At 51.7% G+C, this 16,840-nt stretch overlaps 1 protein-coding gene across 1 annotated transcript in view; it reads right to left on the bottom strand.

Moving 5' to 3' along the window:
• The window catches only part of CCDC88C (coiled-coil domain containing 88C), a 125,051-nt gene that overhangs the window by 53,638 nt on the left and 54,573 nt on the right, over positions 1 to 16,840 (bottom strand). Inside the window, exons 5-10 of the mRNA XM_065872000.1 lie at positions 6,695 to 6,753; positions 5,821 to 5,904; positions 3,046 to 3,186; positions 2,469 to 2,653; positions 1,761 to 1,842; positions 1,240 to 1,398 (exon numbers count right to left, since the gene is read on the bottom strand). Of these exons, the coding sequence (XP_065728072.1) occupies positions 1,240 to 1,398; positions 1,761 to 1,842; positions 2,469 to 2,653; positions 3,046 to 3,186; positions 5,821 to 5,904; positions 6,695 to 6,753 (710 nt within the window). The remainder of the gene's footprint in view (positions 1 to 1,239; positions 1,399 to 1,760; positions 1,843 to 2,468; positions 2,654 to 3,045; positions 3,187 to 5,820; positions 5,905 to 6,694; positions 6,754 to 16,840) is intronic.

The following is a 16,840-nucleotide window of genomic DNA, read 5'->3' as shown; positions in this document are numbered from 1 at the left end:
TCCTCCCACGCGGCCCTCTGGACAGCAACCCCCGTGCCCTGACAGCAGTGAGGTGCGACCATGCTTTGCAAAAGCAAGTCAAGGACCACTCTGTGCATCCACCCCACACAGTCCCCCTGTACCTAGGGGTGCCCACGCCGCTCTCCTCGCCTTGCTGTTTTAATCCTTATGTAAACTAGATTAGGACCCACATGAAAGCCACCAGAAGTTTAAAAACAAAACATGGAAATTTGTGTTCCATATTATTCTAACCAAAATTAACCTCGCCCTCGCCCTGAATCCCCGTCCTTTACTTTTCCTCCCACATGGCACTAATGCATTCTTCCTTCTGTGACAGGCAGCTATTTCTCAGCGGTGAGACTGGACAGGCTCCGGGGGACAGCACATGCGCTGCCTGTCACCCCCCCCCCCGGGAGGAAGAGGAGCACCCCTGCATGGCGGCTGTCCACAGCCGTGAATGAGCTTGAGAGCACGGCCGTGCTCCTCTCTCTGCCCTACTGCCCGTCACACCTAACACTGGCTTGTTCCAGAAGAGACAAAAACTCATGCTTCTTCCCCGGGTAGTTGGGTAGGACCCAGGCCCTGCCCTCAGGGCTCTAGGTCCACACGCAGCCTCTGGCTAAGCAGGGCGGATGGCACGTCTGCAGGTGGTTTGCAAGGACAATGCACTGACTCCAATGTGCCACTAACATTCCTCAGGGAACAAACACTCCTTAAGTAGGTCTGAGGAACTCACGGGCCCTGCAGCACAGCCTTCCCCATCCCACCTCCGCCCAGCCCAGGAGCCCCAGGGCCCGTCTACAGCGGGGCAGGAGTTGGGGGGGAGCATGTCAGGGCCAAACAGCCGTCCCCACGCACACCTGCCAGCGGCTCGGCAGGAGGCCTTGAGCAGGGAGAGGGCAACAAGCAGGGTCCCCGCGACCTGCGTTCAACCCCTTCAAAAGCCACCTAGGTGGCGAGAAGAGACTTGCGGGTCATTTCTTACCGTCAAACAGGCCACTCAGTACGTCCTGACATCCCGATCTCACCCCGCTCATTAAACCCATCTCCAAACCCCAAGACTGGCAACGGGGGCAAAACACCTCATTTCTCAGAAAGGAGAGTCCAGGAACCTGCAGCTGATGCGAGGCAGTCAGGATTGGTGGGCAAAGCATCAGTGACCCCACCTGGATCCTGGCCTCTGTGCTCCCTTCAGTCCCGACACTCTCCCCGGCATTCACCCGGAGGCTGGGCGCGTACCTCCATGCGGGCCTTGTAGAAGTCCACGTCGTGCAGCTTCTCCCTGCAGCGCACCAGCTCCATCTCTAGCCTCTCCACACGGTTCGCCTTCTCCCTCAGGGCATCGAGCTCGTCGCGATAGGCACGAGCAGACCGGGCGTCAGCCGCCAGCTGGATGTTCTGGGAGACAGGCAGGGACAGGGGAGCCTAGCTTAGGGCGCCCCTCTGGGGAGGGAAGAGGGGGCCAAGTCTCTGAAGCGCAGCGTTTCCAGGACATCTCGGTGGCCGAGGGGCTCCACGTGCAGGCCACCGCGTGGGGTCCCCGCTCGCTGTCACTAAGAAACAGTCACCCCCTCGGCCGTTCTCAGGACAACCGGCTCTCGGGCAGTGTTACTTTGAGCGGGAAGGAAACAGAAGCCTTTGCTGGAAGCTCCCCCTGCTGCATGCCCGAACCCCTGGGCCACAGCTACCGGGGAGTACCAGCCCCACCCCACCCCGTCCCCTCGACACACGCGGACACACAGACAGGCCTCCCCGCTCACCTTCTGCTTGACTTTCTGCAGCTCCAGCACCAGCTGATCTACCTCATGCCTGGTGTCCACAAGCTGCTCTGTCTTCTCCTCCCTGGGGGCGATTCGGAGCGAGTGTGGTGAAGGGGCCTGCCCGCCACCCTGCAAGCCCCCAGCAGGAAAAGGAAAGGGAACTGCACTTCTGGGGGTGAGGAGGGGAACGGCACGTGGGGCTTGCAGAAACGTTCCTGACTCAAAGTCTCTTCCATTTTTAACTTTTCAATGCCCACCCTCAAACTGCATCCATTGGGCCGCGGGTTTCCCTCTGGGGGTACAGAGAGGTAAGGAGACCCCGGCTGCAGTGACACCACTTCACTGCCAGGCAGGCAGCAGGGCCCACTGGTGCCGAGGTGGAGGCGGGCAGCTGCCGAGGTGATGGGCAAAGTGGCATATTCACCAGCTGCAGGCAATGGGGACAGCTCCCCAGACAGGGGCCAGCCACATCCTCCCTCCAGCCAAAAACCATACCAGTGGGTGGTCGTCTAAGCCCAGACCCTGGGAGAACCCCTCCTGGCGCAGGCCCGGGAAGGGTCGCCGACAGCGCTCAGGGCGGAGCCCAGCTAACTCTATAGGGCCCAAGTCAGAGCTCTCCTGTTCGCTGCACCACACGTGCTAGAAACGGGTGTTTGTGACACATAGTGCAAGAGCAGAACAAACAGCCCAGCCGACCGGAGGACTCACAGCTCCTGCCTGACGCGGCGCAGCCTGGCCTTGGTGTCCGCCAGCTCCACGGCCAGGTGCTGCTTGTCCTCGCTGGAGAGGCTGCTGGTGGGGCTCGGGGTGGACTCGGCGCTGGAGGACTTGAGGGGGCTGGGCGGGTGCTGGGCCTGGAGGTAGTCCCGCTCCTGGGTGAGGTCCACGATCAGCTGCAGCGGGGCGGGCGGGGGAAGGGAAGGAGCGCTTGCACCCGAACTTGGGGCACAGTGGTCAGCGGACCAGAAGAAAGTGAGAGGCGTCGGCCGAGACTGAGAAACCAGGAGGCAGCAGGAGCAACGGGATGTCAAAAGGAGCACGTGAACGAGGAAGGTCTCCGAGCTCCACGTTCGATGAACAACTAAATGCCTTCCCACGGGGCTCTCGGAGGCGACCGCTGGCTGCAGGGAAAGTGCCCGGCTCCCACCGCCACCAGAAACCAGAGAGACAGGACCAGGGGGCAGCAGGCTTGAGACGAAGAGTCAGGACGAGGAGGGTGGCCGCGTGGCCAGGGCCCAGGCGTCCCTCCCAGACCTGCCAGTCCAGCACCCACCCGCAGACGCACCTCCGTGCACTCGTCCCTCTCATCGATGAGCCGCCTGAGGTGGAAGACCATGTTCCTCGACAGGGCCTCCAGCTCCTCCGGGGCCACGTCTGGGAGCTCCAACCACTGCAGGTCGAACACATTCTCCTGGTTGTGTGTCACCTGCGGGCACAGGTCAGGCGCTGCAGAGATGGGCAGGGCACGGCCGGGGGTTCTGGGAGCTCCCCGACCCCGCAGCCAGGGGGTGGGGTCACAGCTGACTCGGTCCCCTGACGTCATTCACCCTCATTGACAGATCTTCCGTGGAGAGCAGGGGGCTCCTCAAGCGAGTGCAGACGCCCCTCAGCCAAGTTCCACTAGCACAGGTCAGGCTGGGTGTTAAGTCAGTCTCAACACCGGCTCCAAGAGGACACGGATTTTTTTAATACCACAGTGCTCTCCTTATAATATAGTATTTCCCTAAAAATATACTGCCCTCAGATATGCTTACTGAAGCATCAATGTACAACACAAAGAAGGTTAAGTCCTAGGGATGCCACGGGTGCAAAGAGGGACTATGTGTTAAAAAAAGATAATCTAATGAGAATATGGCAAATGTTAAAAATCTTATGTTGGAATGTTGGGTGCGTAACGATCTTACATTACTTTTGGGGAAATATTTCATCGTCTAAACCAATTTTCAGGTAAGCCTGTATCTCATCCCCACAGGCCACAGAAGACCTCCTGGATCTTCCCTTTTCATCAGATGTGAGCGGAGGCCCACGGCTACGTCTACACTGGGCAGCCTCTGCAACGACTCTGCCGACCTGACCTTCTCAACCCGACACCCCCAGACCAGCCAGAAGATCAAATTTTGAGTCCCCATCCTTCCAGTTTGGGAAGGTGAGTATTAGCACACTCAAACCTCAACAGGGGAAAACGAAAAGAAACCAGGGATATCCCCTCCGAGAGGCACACCAAAAAAAGTTCTTAAGTTTTTCAGAGCAGTATATGGAGAGAGAGAATAGTTTAAAAACAAAGAAACAAAGACAGGGCCCTTCAGTTTCTCAAAAGACACCTGCTTTCTTACCGCTCCTCCCTTACGAAGAAAAGCTGGGATTCAGTAAATCTCCAAAAATTAGGAGAAATCTCACCCCATTGTACAGGGCACCCTAAAGGCCCGGAACTGGGGTTGAGAGGCAGGGTTCCAGGCCTGCTCCATACCAGTGTTTGGGAAAGGTCTATGGAAAGGGGGTCCAGGGGTGCAACCACAGCTGCACATCAGTAACTCAAGGAGCTTGTAATTAGAGGCTTATGGTCCTGCTCCCAATTCTGACTCAATGGATCTCCCGTGGGGCCCGGGCACCTGGATGTTTAAGAAGCACCCAGCTGGGCTTCCCTGGTGGCGCAGTGGTTAAGAGTCCACCTGCCAATGCAGGGGACACGGGTTCGTGCCCCGGTTCGGGAAGATCCCACATGCCGTGGAGCGGCTGGGCCCGTGAGCCATGGCCGCTTAGCCTGCGCTCCGCAACAGGAGAGGCCACAACAGCGAGAGGTCCGCGTACCGCAAAAAAAAAAAAAAAAAAAAAAAAAAAAAAAAAAAAAAAAGAAGCACCCAACTAATTCTGAAGTCCTGTTCCCACAGCCAGTCACCGAACTTGATAATCTCGCAGGGCTTCTTTTTCGGGTGCATGCTTTTTTTAAAAAAAAATATCCTGCTGGCTAAACAGGGAAGGGGAGACAGCGAGTAGCAAAGACCTAGCCAGTCTCGAGGACCTAGTCCTCAGATACATCTTCAAAACACACGGACACACGAGGAAAGTTAAAAGGCAGAATGGCACTTAGGCTAACAGGTCGCTGACACGAATGGTTGAGAATATTTCCTACAAGCCTGACGGGCTTTGCTGGACCCTCTACCTGCCATACGCTGCATCCGCCTCCTGCTTCAAATCCTGACTGAGTCTGCAACCCACAGTGCCCTAGCCGGCTGCGGAAGCCCAGCAGGCTGTCCCCAGAGCCGGCGTGGGGAGCTCTATGTTCCGCTGCCTCTGCCAGTTACACACCTGCTCCTACGTGCTCCTGCTCATGTCTTTTTCATGCATTTATCTCATCTGTCCAATTAGGTGGAAGGCTGAACCATACCTCCTAAGATGATTAAAACGTACAAGGCTTCTTTTGGAGGAGGGTGGGGTGGAGGTCAGGGAACTAACTTTCAGGCGGGGGTGCTTGGTTTCCAGGGCAACTACCCCTTCAGTTGATACCACCTCTGCCAAAGTCAACGGGCGGAGCGGCTGCCCTTAGTGCGGAGCTCTCCTGACCCCACCCAGGGGGCCGAGTCTCCGGATACAGCCCTTCTGGGACTCGCTGGTTTTTAACTTCCCAAGGGGTGGCAGCTGTTTCTCTGCCACGTCACTGACAGAAGCAGTGAATCTCTCTCTCCAAGGATCAACCATTTGAAGCAGGGTGACATTTGCCAGAATACATTTTCAGGGACTGTAAATCAAATTCTGAGCCTAAACCACTTGACAGCTCTTAAAAATAGTCTGAGTCCATATTAGGCAAGAAGAAGAGGCAAAAGAAGACTTGATTGAAGTCTCTGAAAAAGTTTTTTTCATTTTAGCCGCCACTTTATTTTAGCTTGCTAACAGCCACCTTTCCAAATCGAATCAATTTGCCTGTAGTGTCTGAAACCTAAAATTAGCAAAATCATTAATGGGTGATGTGCTCTTTAGACTTTTCACTGGTGGAGAGGGCCTGCCTGCTGGGTGCCATGGGAGCAATGGTCCACGGCTAAGCCCCACAAAGCTCCCCACCTACCTCCTGTATATGGGCCACGATCCCGGCCTGTGTCTCAATGTCCAGCTGTTTGATTCTTTCGATAAATTCCTCTTTCCTCTCACACTGTGGAGGGTTACAAGTGTTAATGAAAGTGTTTTACAAGGGCAACCTGGGGCCGCCAGAGCCACAGAAATAGTTTCAAAAGGAGACACCTACCCCACCCCTGGGTTTTTCTTCTATAATCAAGAGTGCTCTGCCCTCCTACCAGCCAGCCCCTCACAACTGAGGTTTCTCTAGAAGCGGCTCAGACTACCTATAACATAATCACCTGTGGGGGGGGGGTGGGGGTTGTCTTTAAAAACACCGGGGGCGGGGGGTGGTGTGGGACACAGACAAGCTTTCCAGGGGATTCTTAAACAAGTAAAGATCAAGAACAGCTGGTTTAGGGCAGCACTTGGTAAACTTCATCTGTAAAGGGCCAGATGGTAAAAAAAATATATATCTTAGACTGGACAGGCCATGGGTCTCAGCTCTGCCGGTGTAGTGTGAAAGCAGCCACAGGTAATATGTAAAGGAATGAGCATGGCTGTGTCCCCCTAAAACTTTATTTAGAAAAATAGGTGGCAGGTCAAATTTGGCCCACAGGTTGTGTGCTGATCCTTGCTCTAGATGTTCCTACACTGGGGACAATTTGCTAATGGCACCCAGCCCCAGGGATCCCCACCTGGCCTCTTGCCCAAGGTGCTAGAAATGGTTGCCGCCTAAGTCGGTGTCACGTCTCTCGCAGGAACCCTGCGACCTTCCATCCTATTGGGCTGAAAGCAGCTTCACTCCTACCTCAGCGAACGGGGTGTTTTATCCCCACAAACCCAAACCTAAGAGCCCTCCTCTCTGCCCCCTGCCCAATCCCTACCTGAACAGCACAGCCCAGCACCAACAGCAGCACCTTCTTAATCTCCTCCATACTCTTCCCTAAATCAAAAGAGCAACATAGTTAATTACGCTCAACCGTTTGTAAAATTTCACTAGTGATATATACATATCTGCTGCAGGGGGAAAAAAAAAATCAAATAAGCTAAAAAAAACCCTCTCTACCCAGTGATATGCACTTAAGGTGTACACACTCCATCTGTTTTCTCCATATGGGTTTGTTTTTTTCTTAAACCAAATGAGAATGCTGTTCATAACTATTTGTGGCCCTTTTCCATTCACATAGATCATAAAATCTTTCCACGATAATTAATGAACACGAGCATCGCTTTTTAGTGTGTGTGGTAAGCAAAGTACAATGGATGAGAACAGTCCCCACAGGAAAATACTCAATCGATTCTGAAATAAGAATGGACACAAACTTGCCCTTCCGTCCTGCAAAATCTCGAACAGATGAAGAAGAGTAAAGTGAACCTCCATGCTCATCACCCGCTTCACGTTACCAGCATTTTGCACGTTTATTCCATCTCCTCCTCACCGCCACCGCCTTTGTTTCTCAATGTCTGGCTGGAGCATCCCCCAAAGCAAGTCCCAGACACGACACACACATCATTTTTGATGGTCTCATACTTACTCTGTACAAAGGCCACAAACAAATTCAACCACTCCCTTTCCAGAGATCCGATTTTTCAATATTTTAATCTAAACGATGCTACAAAAAACATCTTACAGCTAATTCTTTATGGATATCCTGACTCCCGCCTTCAGGATAAACTCATCTTTCAAGCTTTTCCTACTTCCAAACTGCCCTGCAGAAAGGCTCTGCCATTTTTCTCTCACAGCCAATATACCGTAAGGCCCACTTCCCCATGCCCAGACCAACACGGCTTTACTACTCCTCAGCTTTGCCAATCAGGCCAAAAAATCGTATTTCATCATTTTACACTGTGTCTTTTCCATTATGCTTGAGGCCAAATGCGTCTTCATCTGTTTATCAGTTTCAGTCACTTAAATAAACAGAGTCAGGATACAGGAGCTCCAGACCTGAGTTGGTCACCAGGAGGCCTGTGACCAGAACAAGCCGTACTCTGTTTCCCAGTCTCAGTTTCCACATCTGTGAAAGGGAGGCAGCTGGCCTGGGTGACGTGCAGGGTGCCTTTCGGGTGAGAAGCTCTACGGTTTTCTGCCCTTTTCATAATATCCTGTTCTCTTTGGGGGAGAAGGGACATGCTAGGAAAAGCATTGTTTTCCGGAAAGGCTTACCAACACCCACTCACATTGTGCTAAAATGGTCCAAGGCATCATCCAGGACACCCGGGATGAAGAAAACCAAACTCATGTCCAAGAACCAGTGCTGTGGTTCACTTCGGGTCCTTGGGTGTCAGGCGTGTATGGAGTAACATGTGAGTTCATCCTAATATCTCTCACCTGAGAAATAGCTAAAAACAGCTTTTCCTGAGATGACGTTATTATGGTCGAGTCTCAGAACTGGGGGCTTGGCATCGCCCTTCCCACCGCCTAGTCTGAAGGTGGGTGGGACGGGCTGGGGGGCTGGACAAAAGGGTCCCTGCAGAGCATTCAGATTCCACACTCTTAAGAGTCAATCGGGTCTGGTGTTGCAGGTCAACCCATGATGATCAAACCTTCTCTTTGCTAATAAGCATAGAACTTGATCAATGTTTGAAACGGAAAAATTCTCAAAGACTTTAATGGATTTTTTTTTCCCACCTGAGGACTTTTATTTGGCCCAAGAGGCTCTAATCCATAGACATAAATACGTGTAACACCACAATGACTCACTTCTCTATTACGGCTGAGGTGGTGATCAGTCACGGTTTTAGTTCTGATAAAAAGAAAAGGACATGCCCACCAGAGTATTAAAAACTCCAATCAGTCTCACCAAAATCTTCCCCTGGCCACGGTGCTCATGCCAGCCCACGTGGCTGTCCTCACCTCTGTCCCTTCACAGTCAGTCCCCAGATGACTGGCAAGGGACCCTCGTAAGCCCTTTGGTGGATATAACAAGTACAGACCCCTCCCAGCCGTCACCAGGCTCCTCGTCTGCAGTGATTCACCTTTCATAGGCCGTGTACCTGGTGCTGTAGCCAGCAGAGCTGACACACAAGAAGAAAGCATTTTAAAGGCCTTGGATCAGCTCAAACAGAGGTCAGAGTTCACAAAGAATCTTTACGTACTCTTCCCAGCAAAGGCCCCACAGGACCTAATTATATCATACTTTGGATAACTTGAGCAACTCTGATGATCCACTCTCCCAGCCTACAGCAGATGAAAACGGCAAATTAAAAGTGGAAAGGAGCACAAGAAAGGCCCCCTGTGAGCAGCGAGGGCATAAGCCGGTCATGTGATAGCAAGGAAGAGACGAGAAACCCTGCGCACATACACGAGGGCTTAAAACTACAGTGTGAGGCTGTTCAGTGAAAGAATGAAGGGCTCTGCTCCCTCAGCAGCCTGTAGCTATACACAATGACAAGCGTGAGTCATTCCTTCATCCCTTCATTCATTCATTTACACCCATCAGAGAGCGAGAAAAAACGAAATCTGATCTAGAGCACTGTTGGAAAAGTATGGAATTCCAGTTTGCTGGGTCTTGTAACAGAAGGGGAAAAAGGATTTTAAAAGTAGAGAATTCATTTCAGAAAAATGTTCAGGGAATAATTATTTAAAATAAGCGTCTTGGTGGTGAACAGGGCACTAGGAAATTCACCTCTGCCTTCATTCACGTGAAGCAGCGCCGTGCTCACCAAGCTAAGTGAATAAAAACATTTGCTATAACAAATGTATCCTGTGCTTTTTACCCCTACACAAATTCCTAGCAAACTTAGAAAAGGAGACAGAGAGAGAGAGAGAGAGAGAGAGAGAGAGAGAGAGAGAAGCAGAAGTTCCCTCATTGCTCATGGAAAGCTGATGCCCAATTTCTCTCAGGATTTCTACTATTTTTAAAATCTACCAGATTGTGGGTTTTGAATAGTTCAAAAACACATCATAAGACTCTCTACCGGGTCCTCGCCGGCAAGGATGGCTCAGTGACACAGTTACACAGGCAAAGAAGAAACAACCCTACAGACAGCTCCCTCCCAAGCACCTACTAGGTGCTGGGTACTTTCTGAGAACATACCCATAATCAACACAGTCCTCTGAGCTCAGACCAAGAAAACCAGCAACTTCTATAGGAACCCAGAGGAAGGACTAGTTTGCAGTAAGGATGAGTCAAGGCTTCCTAAAGGAAATGACTTCTGAGCTGAGACCCCAGGATGAGGAGAGATCTGGGGGCTCTTCAGGCACAGGGAATAGCATATGCAAAGGCCTAGACACAAGAGAATATGGTGCTTGTCAAATTATAAACGCTTTGTACTTCAGCTTATTAAAGTGGGTTTTCATGAGAAATGGGAGGCAGGGTAGGAAGCAACGTGGATTTCTGTACCTGGTGAGTCACAAGCAACCAATGGATGGGGGGAGGGCCGAACACATCAGACACCCTTTGCACCTACCCACAACCCCAGGGGGAATCCCATGACAGCCTGAGCTAATGGTCGAGTCTAAGAAAAATCTTACTTACTTACTTTACTACCTGCTTCCTGGAGTCCTGACACAGAGAAACTCACTCCAGCCTTTCTTAGCATGAATGGAACGCATATAGGCTGGCCCAAATTACACATAAAGCTACAGGTGTTTGTAGCAATCAGCTTCCAAAACAGAAGGGAAACTGATACCGCACGTGTGACAAAGGTGGACCTGGGCATAGAAATATAGTGGGGCAATTAAAGTACACCAGCCTCTAAAATGTGGAGACTGAATCAGATCAGGATTGGAAAATTTCCTGACTTTCTGATCTTGAGTCTGTGGCAGACATAACTAGTCAATCATAACACTTTCTTACCAAGCCTGGAAGGAGGCCTCAGAATCCTTCTGAACACAGCACTGCCTGATGTAGCCACTGCCTGACACGCGATGAAAGCTGGCCCATGAAACAAAACCCAGCTTCCATGCCTGGTACACAGTCAGTGGGGTCCTTTTGGCTCTCTACTCTTTGATTCTCTAAGACACAGTCATTTGAACGTTCATACATTCTCTGGATACGGAAAATCAATCTTGTGTATAAGTGACCACTGGGGTGTCAAGGTGGGGATTTAGACAAAGGAAGGCAAACAGCCCTTTCCAGGAGGACCACAACCCCAGAGGCCCTCGGTCCGTGAGTCGCCAGCCAGGGTGAGGGTTTAACCCTCTCAGCCTGGAAGGACTGACCCACTGGAGTTAATCCTGCCCTCCACAAGTGCCCTTCACGTCTACGGACCATTACAGCACTTTCATATAACATGCTATCATTTGACTTAATCCCCAAAGCAATCCCCAAAGGCCAGTATTAGCTCCATGTTACAAACAAGAGGAGGCTCAGACAAGCTGAGCCACAGAACTGAGATTTGGTCACCACCTGCTCTCGCCTAACTCGCTACCATCCCCCTCCCTGAAACTGCCATTGTTTATTTACATTTCCTTCGGAGCAGGGCTCTCTCTGGTTTAGCTTCTGATCCCAATGCGACAGTGCAGGTCTTTAGCCAGTGTCTGCTGATTGAGTGACTGATGGTAACTGTTAGCATCATGTCCCAGGGAGAAAAGAACATTTTCAGTTTCCAATCTTGTTAGGATGGAGATATACGTGTGTGTGTGTGTGTGTGTGTGTGTGTGTGTGCCCGTATTTTTTTTTCTTAATAATTCTACATTCTGCTCTCCTCTGACTTACGTGCTGGAGTCAACCACTCACTGTGCTTTCCCTGGTTTCTTAGTTAAAAACCAGTCATTTCATAAGTATGATTGATTATGGGGCTGTCTGATTTGAAAATAGCACTGCACTGAACGTGACCCTGTTCCTCCTCAATGCATAATGACATCTCAAGACTCACCCACAAGGGCACAGTTCTATGGGCCCTCCTGGGGGCTCTGCTTACGCTGAGAAAAGCTGTTATTATTTTAACACGGTTACCTTGGGTTCCATGAGGAACAGTGTGTACGGTAATTCCTTGCGGGTGGGCACTTAGGGACCCTCTGTAATACCCGTCACAGGTCATGGGATGGGAGGCAAGCACCTCTACATACCACCTCACAGCCTGGAGAGCGACTCCTAGGAAACCCTCACTTAGATTTCTTACACCTAGAACGTTACACGTGTGACCCCCACCAGGCACTCCCCCATTTATTAGTCATTCAGCAAACGTTTTTCACATGTGGACTTCGCAGGCTCGAAGTCACATGTCCGTTTGAAATGATGTGGGTGGCTCCAGAGCGTACCCTGACCCAGGGCCCCGTTATCGCACCGTCTCTCCTTCTCACCCCCCACAGTCTGCCCCCACCCGCAGGGATCCATCACACCATCCTGTGTGGGTAACGAGAACCTCTGCCCAGATGCCACAAGGCAGCCACTCCCAGAGAGCAACTTCAACCGCCACATCAAGCCCCTCAGACAGCGCCATCATCAAAACTGCCTCCTTAGCCCAGCCTGCCTAGGCCACAGAAGCTGAGAACTAATGCATTCCCTAGCACCAAACGACTAAAGATCAGAAAAGGAGCAGCAACCACAAGAATGCAGCTTGCAACCCAGAGTCTCCACCGGCTGGAGGTGAGACGGTGGCAGAGGCAGGAGGTGATCTGAGAAAGGGTCCCTCCCATGCACCAGGCAGAAAATGCAAAGCCCCAATATTATCGGTGAACATAGAGACCTTTGACAAATAACAGCTCATCCCTCCTCCTCGGGCAGCCACGGCCACAGAGAGCAGTCCCGCTGGACGCCATGCACGGTCATGCAGCTGGGGAGCCCCCTCTCTGTGTACAGCCCATCACTAGGAGGTGACCAAACAAAGTCTGGTCTCCAGGCAGGTCCCGCGGCTGCTCCGAAGGCTGGCATCTGGCCGTGCTCTAACGATCGCTGTGCTTGCTGCTAACCAAGCTTTTCACGTTCCTAGAAGAGCCAAGTGCTGGCATTCAGCTCAAGGGCCCGGCAACCCCCTGCGCTCTACAGGGACCAGAGAATTCATTTCTCAATCCAGCAGGCAGCACAGAAGCAAAGGAGCAGGCCGCAAGCCGTGCCACATGAAATCGCGTGTGGGTGCTTTTCTGAACGTGCTCTCTCCAGGAGAAAACAGGAAGCACGATGAGGATCGAATGCCTGGCGAGATTAGCTTTTCTTTATTTACTTACTTCTTCCCTCCTCATTTAAAGGACCTAAGGTTTCTGCAAACACAAAAGTTTTATACATATATATAAACAAGACCAGAATTCAGGAGAAATGAAAAAATAGCTTAGGGTTGAGAAAAAGAACTCAAGAATCACTCATTAACACCTAACGGCAGACCCTCAACCCACCATGTCACTTGGCAAGCAGGGCACTGGGGCGGGCAGAGCCGCAGGAAGGTGGCAGGGGAGGGAAGGCAAGGCAGCCCGCCCGCTTTCTAAAAGAACAATCTCAGCGGCAGGAAGACCGTTTGTAATAAACCAGGTTTGGAGCCCTCTCTCCGGTCGCCGGGGTTGGAGGTGAGCCAGCACCAGGGTGCACTGGCCCTCAGGGGTTCCAGCTCGTCATCAAAAGGCAGAGCGGTGCAGTGAGGGAAGGTTTCCGTGGGAACCGAAAAGCACTTCAAGGACGCCCTTGATAGGAGAGCAAGTAAATCCTAGAGGGTTAAATATTAAATTCCAAGGAGTTTCAGGAGTTCCGTTTCCCTCTGGCCTTTGAAACCTAAACTTCAGCTGTGACAGAGACTTCCTCCCTGTGCCCTGAGCTTATTCCTCCTCATGGGACTGTCAGCACACTTCCACTCCTCTGAACTTGTCACACCTGGACACCTCCCTCTGCTGCTGTCGAGGGTTCTTTGAGGCCCTGCCACATACAGCCTCCTCCAGGAAGTCCTCCTGACCTGCCCAGGCAGAACTGATTGCCCGCCTTGCACTCTGGGAAGCATGTTCGCACCGCTTCTCGCCCTGGAACAGGCTAGTCATGGACACTTTCCTCCCCTCCTGCCCCAACGCAGACTGGGGGCTCCTTGAACAGAGACAGCCTATTCGTCTCCATGGCCACTGCGCCCATGGTGGGCATCTGACAGAGAAAGCTGGAGGGGGGCTCGGGCTGAGCTCCTCTGTGAGGAGAAGCGATGCAAGCGCGTTCCCGTCTTCTATTTGGGACGGTCAGAAACTGGCCTTCTGGTTTCTTTGGTCAGAGCAGCAGGAGAACAGAGGTTTGCAAGAGCTGTGAAGGAACGACATTTACAGAATCCGGGGACACAGAATCTCAGACTCCTCAAGGTGCTTTCTCTGTCCCTGCAAGCCCCTTCTGTAACCATCACGAGAGAAAAAACTGAGGACGAGGACCAGATCACCGAACAGCAATTAATGGGAGGCTATCCTCAAAGGTTCCAGCTGTATTCACAGACAGGACCCTGTAGGCTGCGAATACGGGATCAGCCCCTCCTTGGACCCAGGAATCTTGCCTGGCATTTAGAACTCAAGAGACACCAGGCAGAATAATGACAGTGGCTGGTCCTCCGGCTTGGAACCAGTGGCTGACCGTCCACAGATATAACCATCTGCGTAACTTATGGTAATGAATACATCTTTTACCTATGGGACCACCGTGCTGTGTGTCTCTGAATGAGTTCCCTCCCCTCTCTGGGCTGGGTTTCTACACCTACATGGCTCCACCCTTTCCTTTCTAAACAGCTTAGGAGTGGTCAGCAATTCACGAGTCTGAAAACCACAACTGCACTTAGATACAAACCTTGGAAGAAAGAACAGTGCTCTCTTCCAGCATGATTGCACTATGATTCATTGCAGAAATTAATTTGCTAACACCCTGGCTTCCTGTCAGACAAATCTAGTCTGCTTCGTGTGTGTGGCACAGTGACAAGCCTGGCTGCTGAGAAACCAGAGCCTGAAGTTCTGGCCCACGCCTTCCCTCATTTTACAGATGCCGTGGACACTGTGATCTCTTGGTTCTCATGTAGAATACGCTCTTCGATAAGCCATGTAAATATGTTTAATGGACGCACAGCTGGCGAGATGGGGGTGCAGGCCGTTTTCAGTGCATCATTACCGGCCTAGGGCAGCCACACACATGGTGTTGGGCAGAGGTCGACTCTCACTTGACCCTGACCGCTGACACTTGACCGCTGTACCTGTGAGAGCGTGCGGTTAACATCCGTAAGGATCACTAGCTTGATGGAAGAGGGAAGTGGGGACAGGAGACGGAAACGACAAAGTGGGTCTCCAGCGCTTATGCTCTATTTATTCGACACCTACTACATGCCAGGCACTGCTCTAGACACTTAGAAGACACTGGCAACAACAACAAAAACCCCCAAGATTCCTGCCCTCGTGACAGATTACATCCTAGAGGGGGGAAAATAAGCAGCGCAACAGACATGGAAAAATAAGTAAACGAGAGAGTACACTGGAGGGCGTTAAGGGTTATGAAGAAAGGGAAGGCAGAGCAGGGTAAAAGCACTGGGAGCCCTGAGGACGAGGGAGGGACGCAGCTGCAAACAGGGAGGTCATCAGGATGGGCTGCACCGAGAAGGTGATATGCAAGCAAAGACTGGAAGGATCTGTTCCTGTGAGTATCTGGGAAAAGCATTCCAGGCAGAGGGAACAGCCAGTGCACAGCACAGGGAGAAAAGGGACATAATCTAACTTTCTACGAGGACCGGCTGCTGTGTTGAGAACAGACAGCAACAGACGGCACGGGGCAAAGGTAGAGAGGCAGGCAGACAGAAGGCCACTCCGGTGCTAGCCAGGAGGATGGTGGTGGCTGGAACCGGTGGGCAGCGGGGAAGGAGGAGAGAAGAGCTCAGCTGTTTGGAAATTAAAGCCAGGGCACTGCCTGAGGAATGGGGGTGGGGTAGGAGAGAAGGATACGTTTTGGCCAAGTGGAAACAAGACAAAGGACACCCTACAACATCCAGTCCTGGGGGTCCACACACGGCCCAGCCACCGGGGAAGGCTTTTCTGCTACACGCCACTGTACGTGAGGGAGGGTTAGAGCAGGGTCCTGCAGGACCCCAGGTCAGGCTCCAAGAAGCAGCATCTACAGTAACGAGGCGCTGGACAGATGCTTCCCCGCGGTCGGGTATCCAGGGAGACGATTATAAAATCAGGCACAATCAGAGAGGAAATCCAGAGGTCATTCGAGGTACAAACAGGAAATAAGAGAATTGGGGGGATTGGGGGCCAGGAGGGCAGACGCTGAGGATGGAGTTTTAAAGTACGTGAAGTGTTTTCCCACATTCACTAAACCGTCCTTGAATCCCATCCAGGGTAGGAAAAAAGAGAACATCTTTTTGTCTGATGGGTGCAGAAGGACAGACATACAGAAAAATCTTCTAATAGTATTAGTCATGACAGCTTCCTTTTTTAGGTCAGAGCAAGGGGGATAAATGCTTGGTGTCTTGGGATCGTTGAGAGAGAGAGAGAGAGAGAGAGAGAGAGAGAGAGAGAGAGAGAGAGAGAGAGAGTGTGTGTGTGTGTGTGTGTGTGTGTGTTTTTGGACTAGATGTTCTGCTGGGATCTGTCCTGCCCCTGCCCTGGCTCCACTGAGGTGCATTTACCAAAAACAAAAAATAACCAAAAACTGAAATGTTATAAATAACAGTACAGTGTCAACATCTGCCAAAAAGAGCACAGACATGCTCCTGAGCCATGTGGCAGAATTCGTAAAAAAAGCCGCCCGGCAAGAAAGAAATCAACGTTGTTCTCTATTTTAAAAGAAACCCCAAATGCTTCACGCATCTATTTTTAAAATTTAAAACAGAAAACACTATTCCACAAATATGTCTCTGGCACTCATGTTTGCGTCTTCTCGCTGGTGCACCTCTCCTGCCGACCTCCTCTGCTCTCGGAGCCCCCCGACACTCCTGTCAAAACCTACCCATGTGTGCGCCCAGCTCTCAGCCCTCCAGCCCTGACTTCAGGGGAGGCAGCCCCTCCCCTCTCAGCAGAGCCCGCAGAAGCTGCTGTCAGTCAAGCCCTGCCTGCCAGGGGCCTTCTGAGCTTGCTGCAGCCGTTGGGATTCTTGTCCTTAACTTTCCCAGGGATCCCCATCTCATCAATCCAACTTCTCCATCAGAACTGG

This window comes from Phocoena phocoena, chromosome 2, assembly GCF_963924675.1.
Source record: "Phocoena phocoena chromosome 2, mPhoPho1.1, whole genome shotgun sequence".
NCBI classification, from domain to species: Eukaryota; Metazoa; Chordata; class Mammalia; order Artiodactyla; family Phocoenidae; genus Phocoena; species Phocoena phocoena.
The sequence above is the reverse complement of the archived record's forward strand: the minus strand, read 5'-3'. Positions and strand labels throughout refer to the sequence as shown.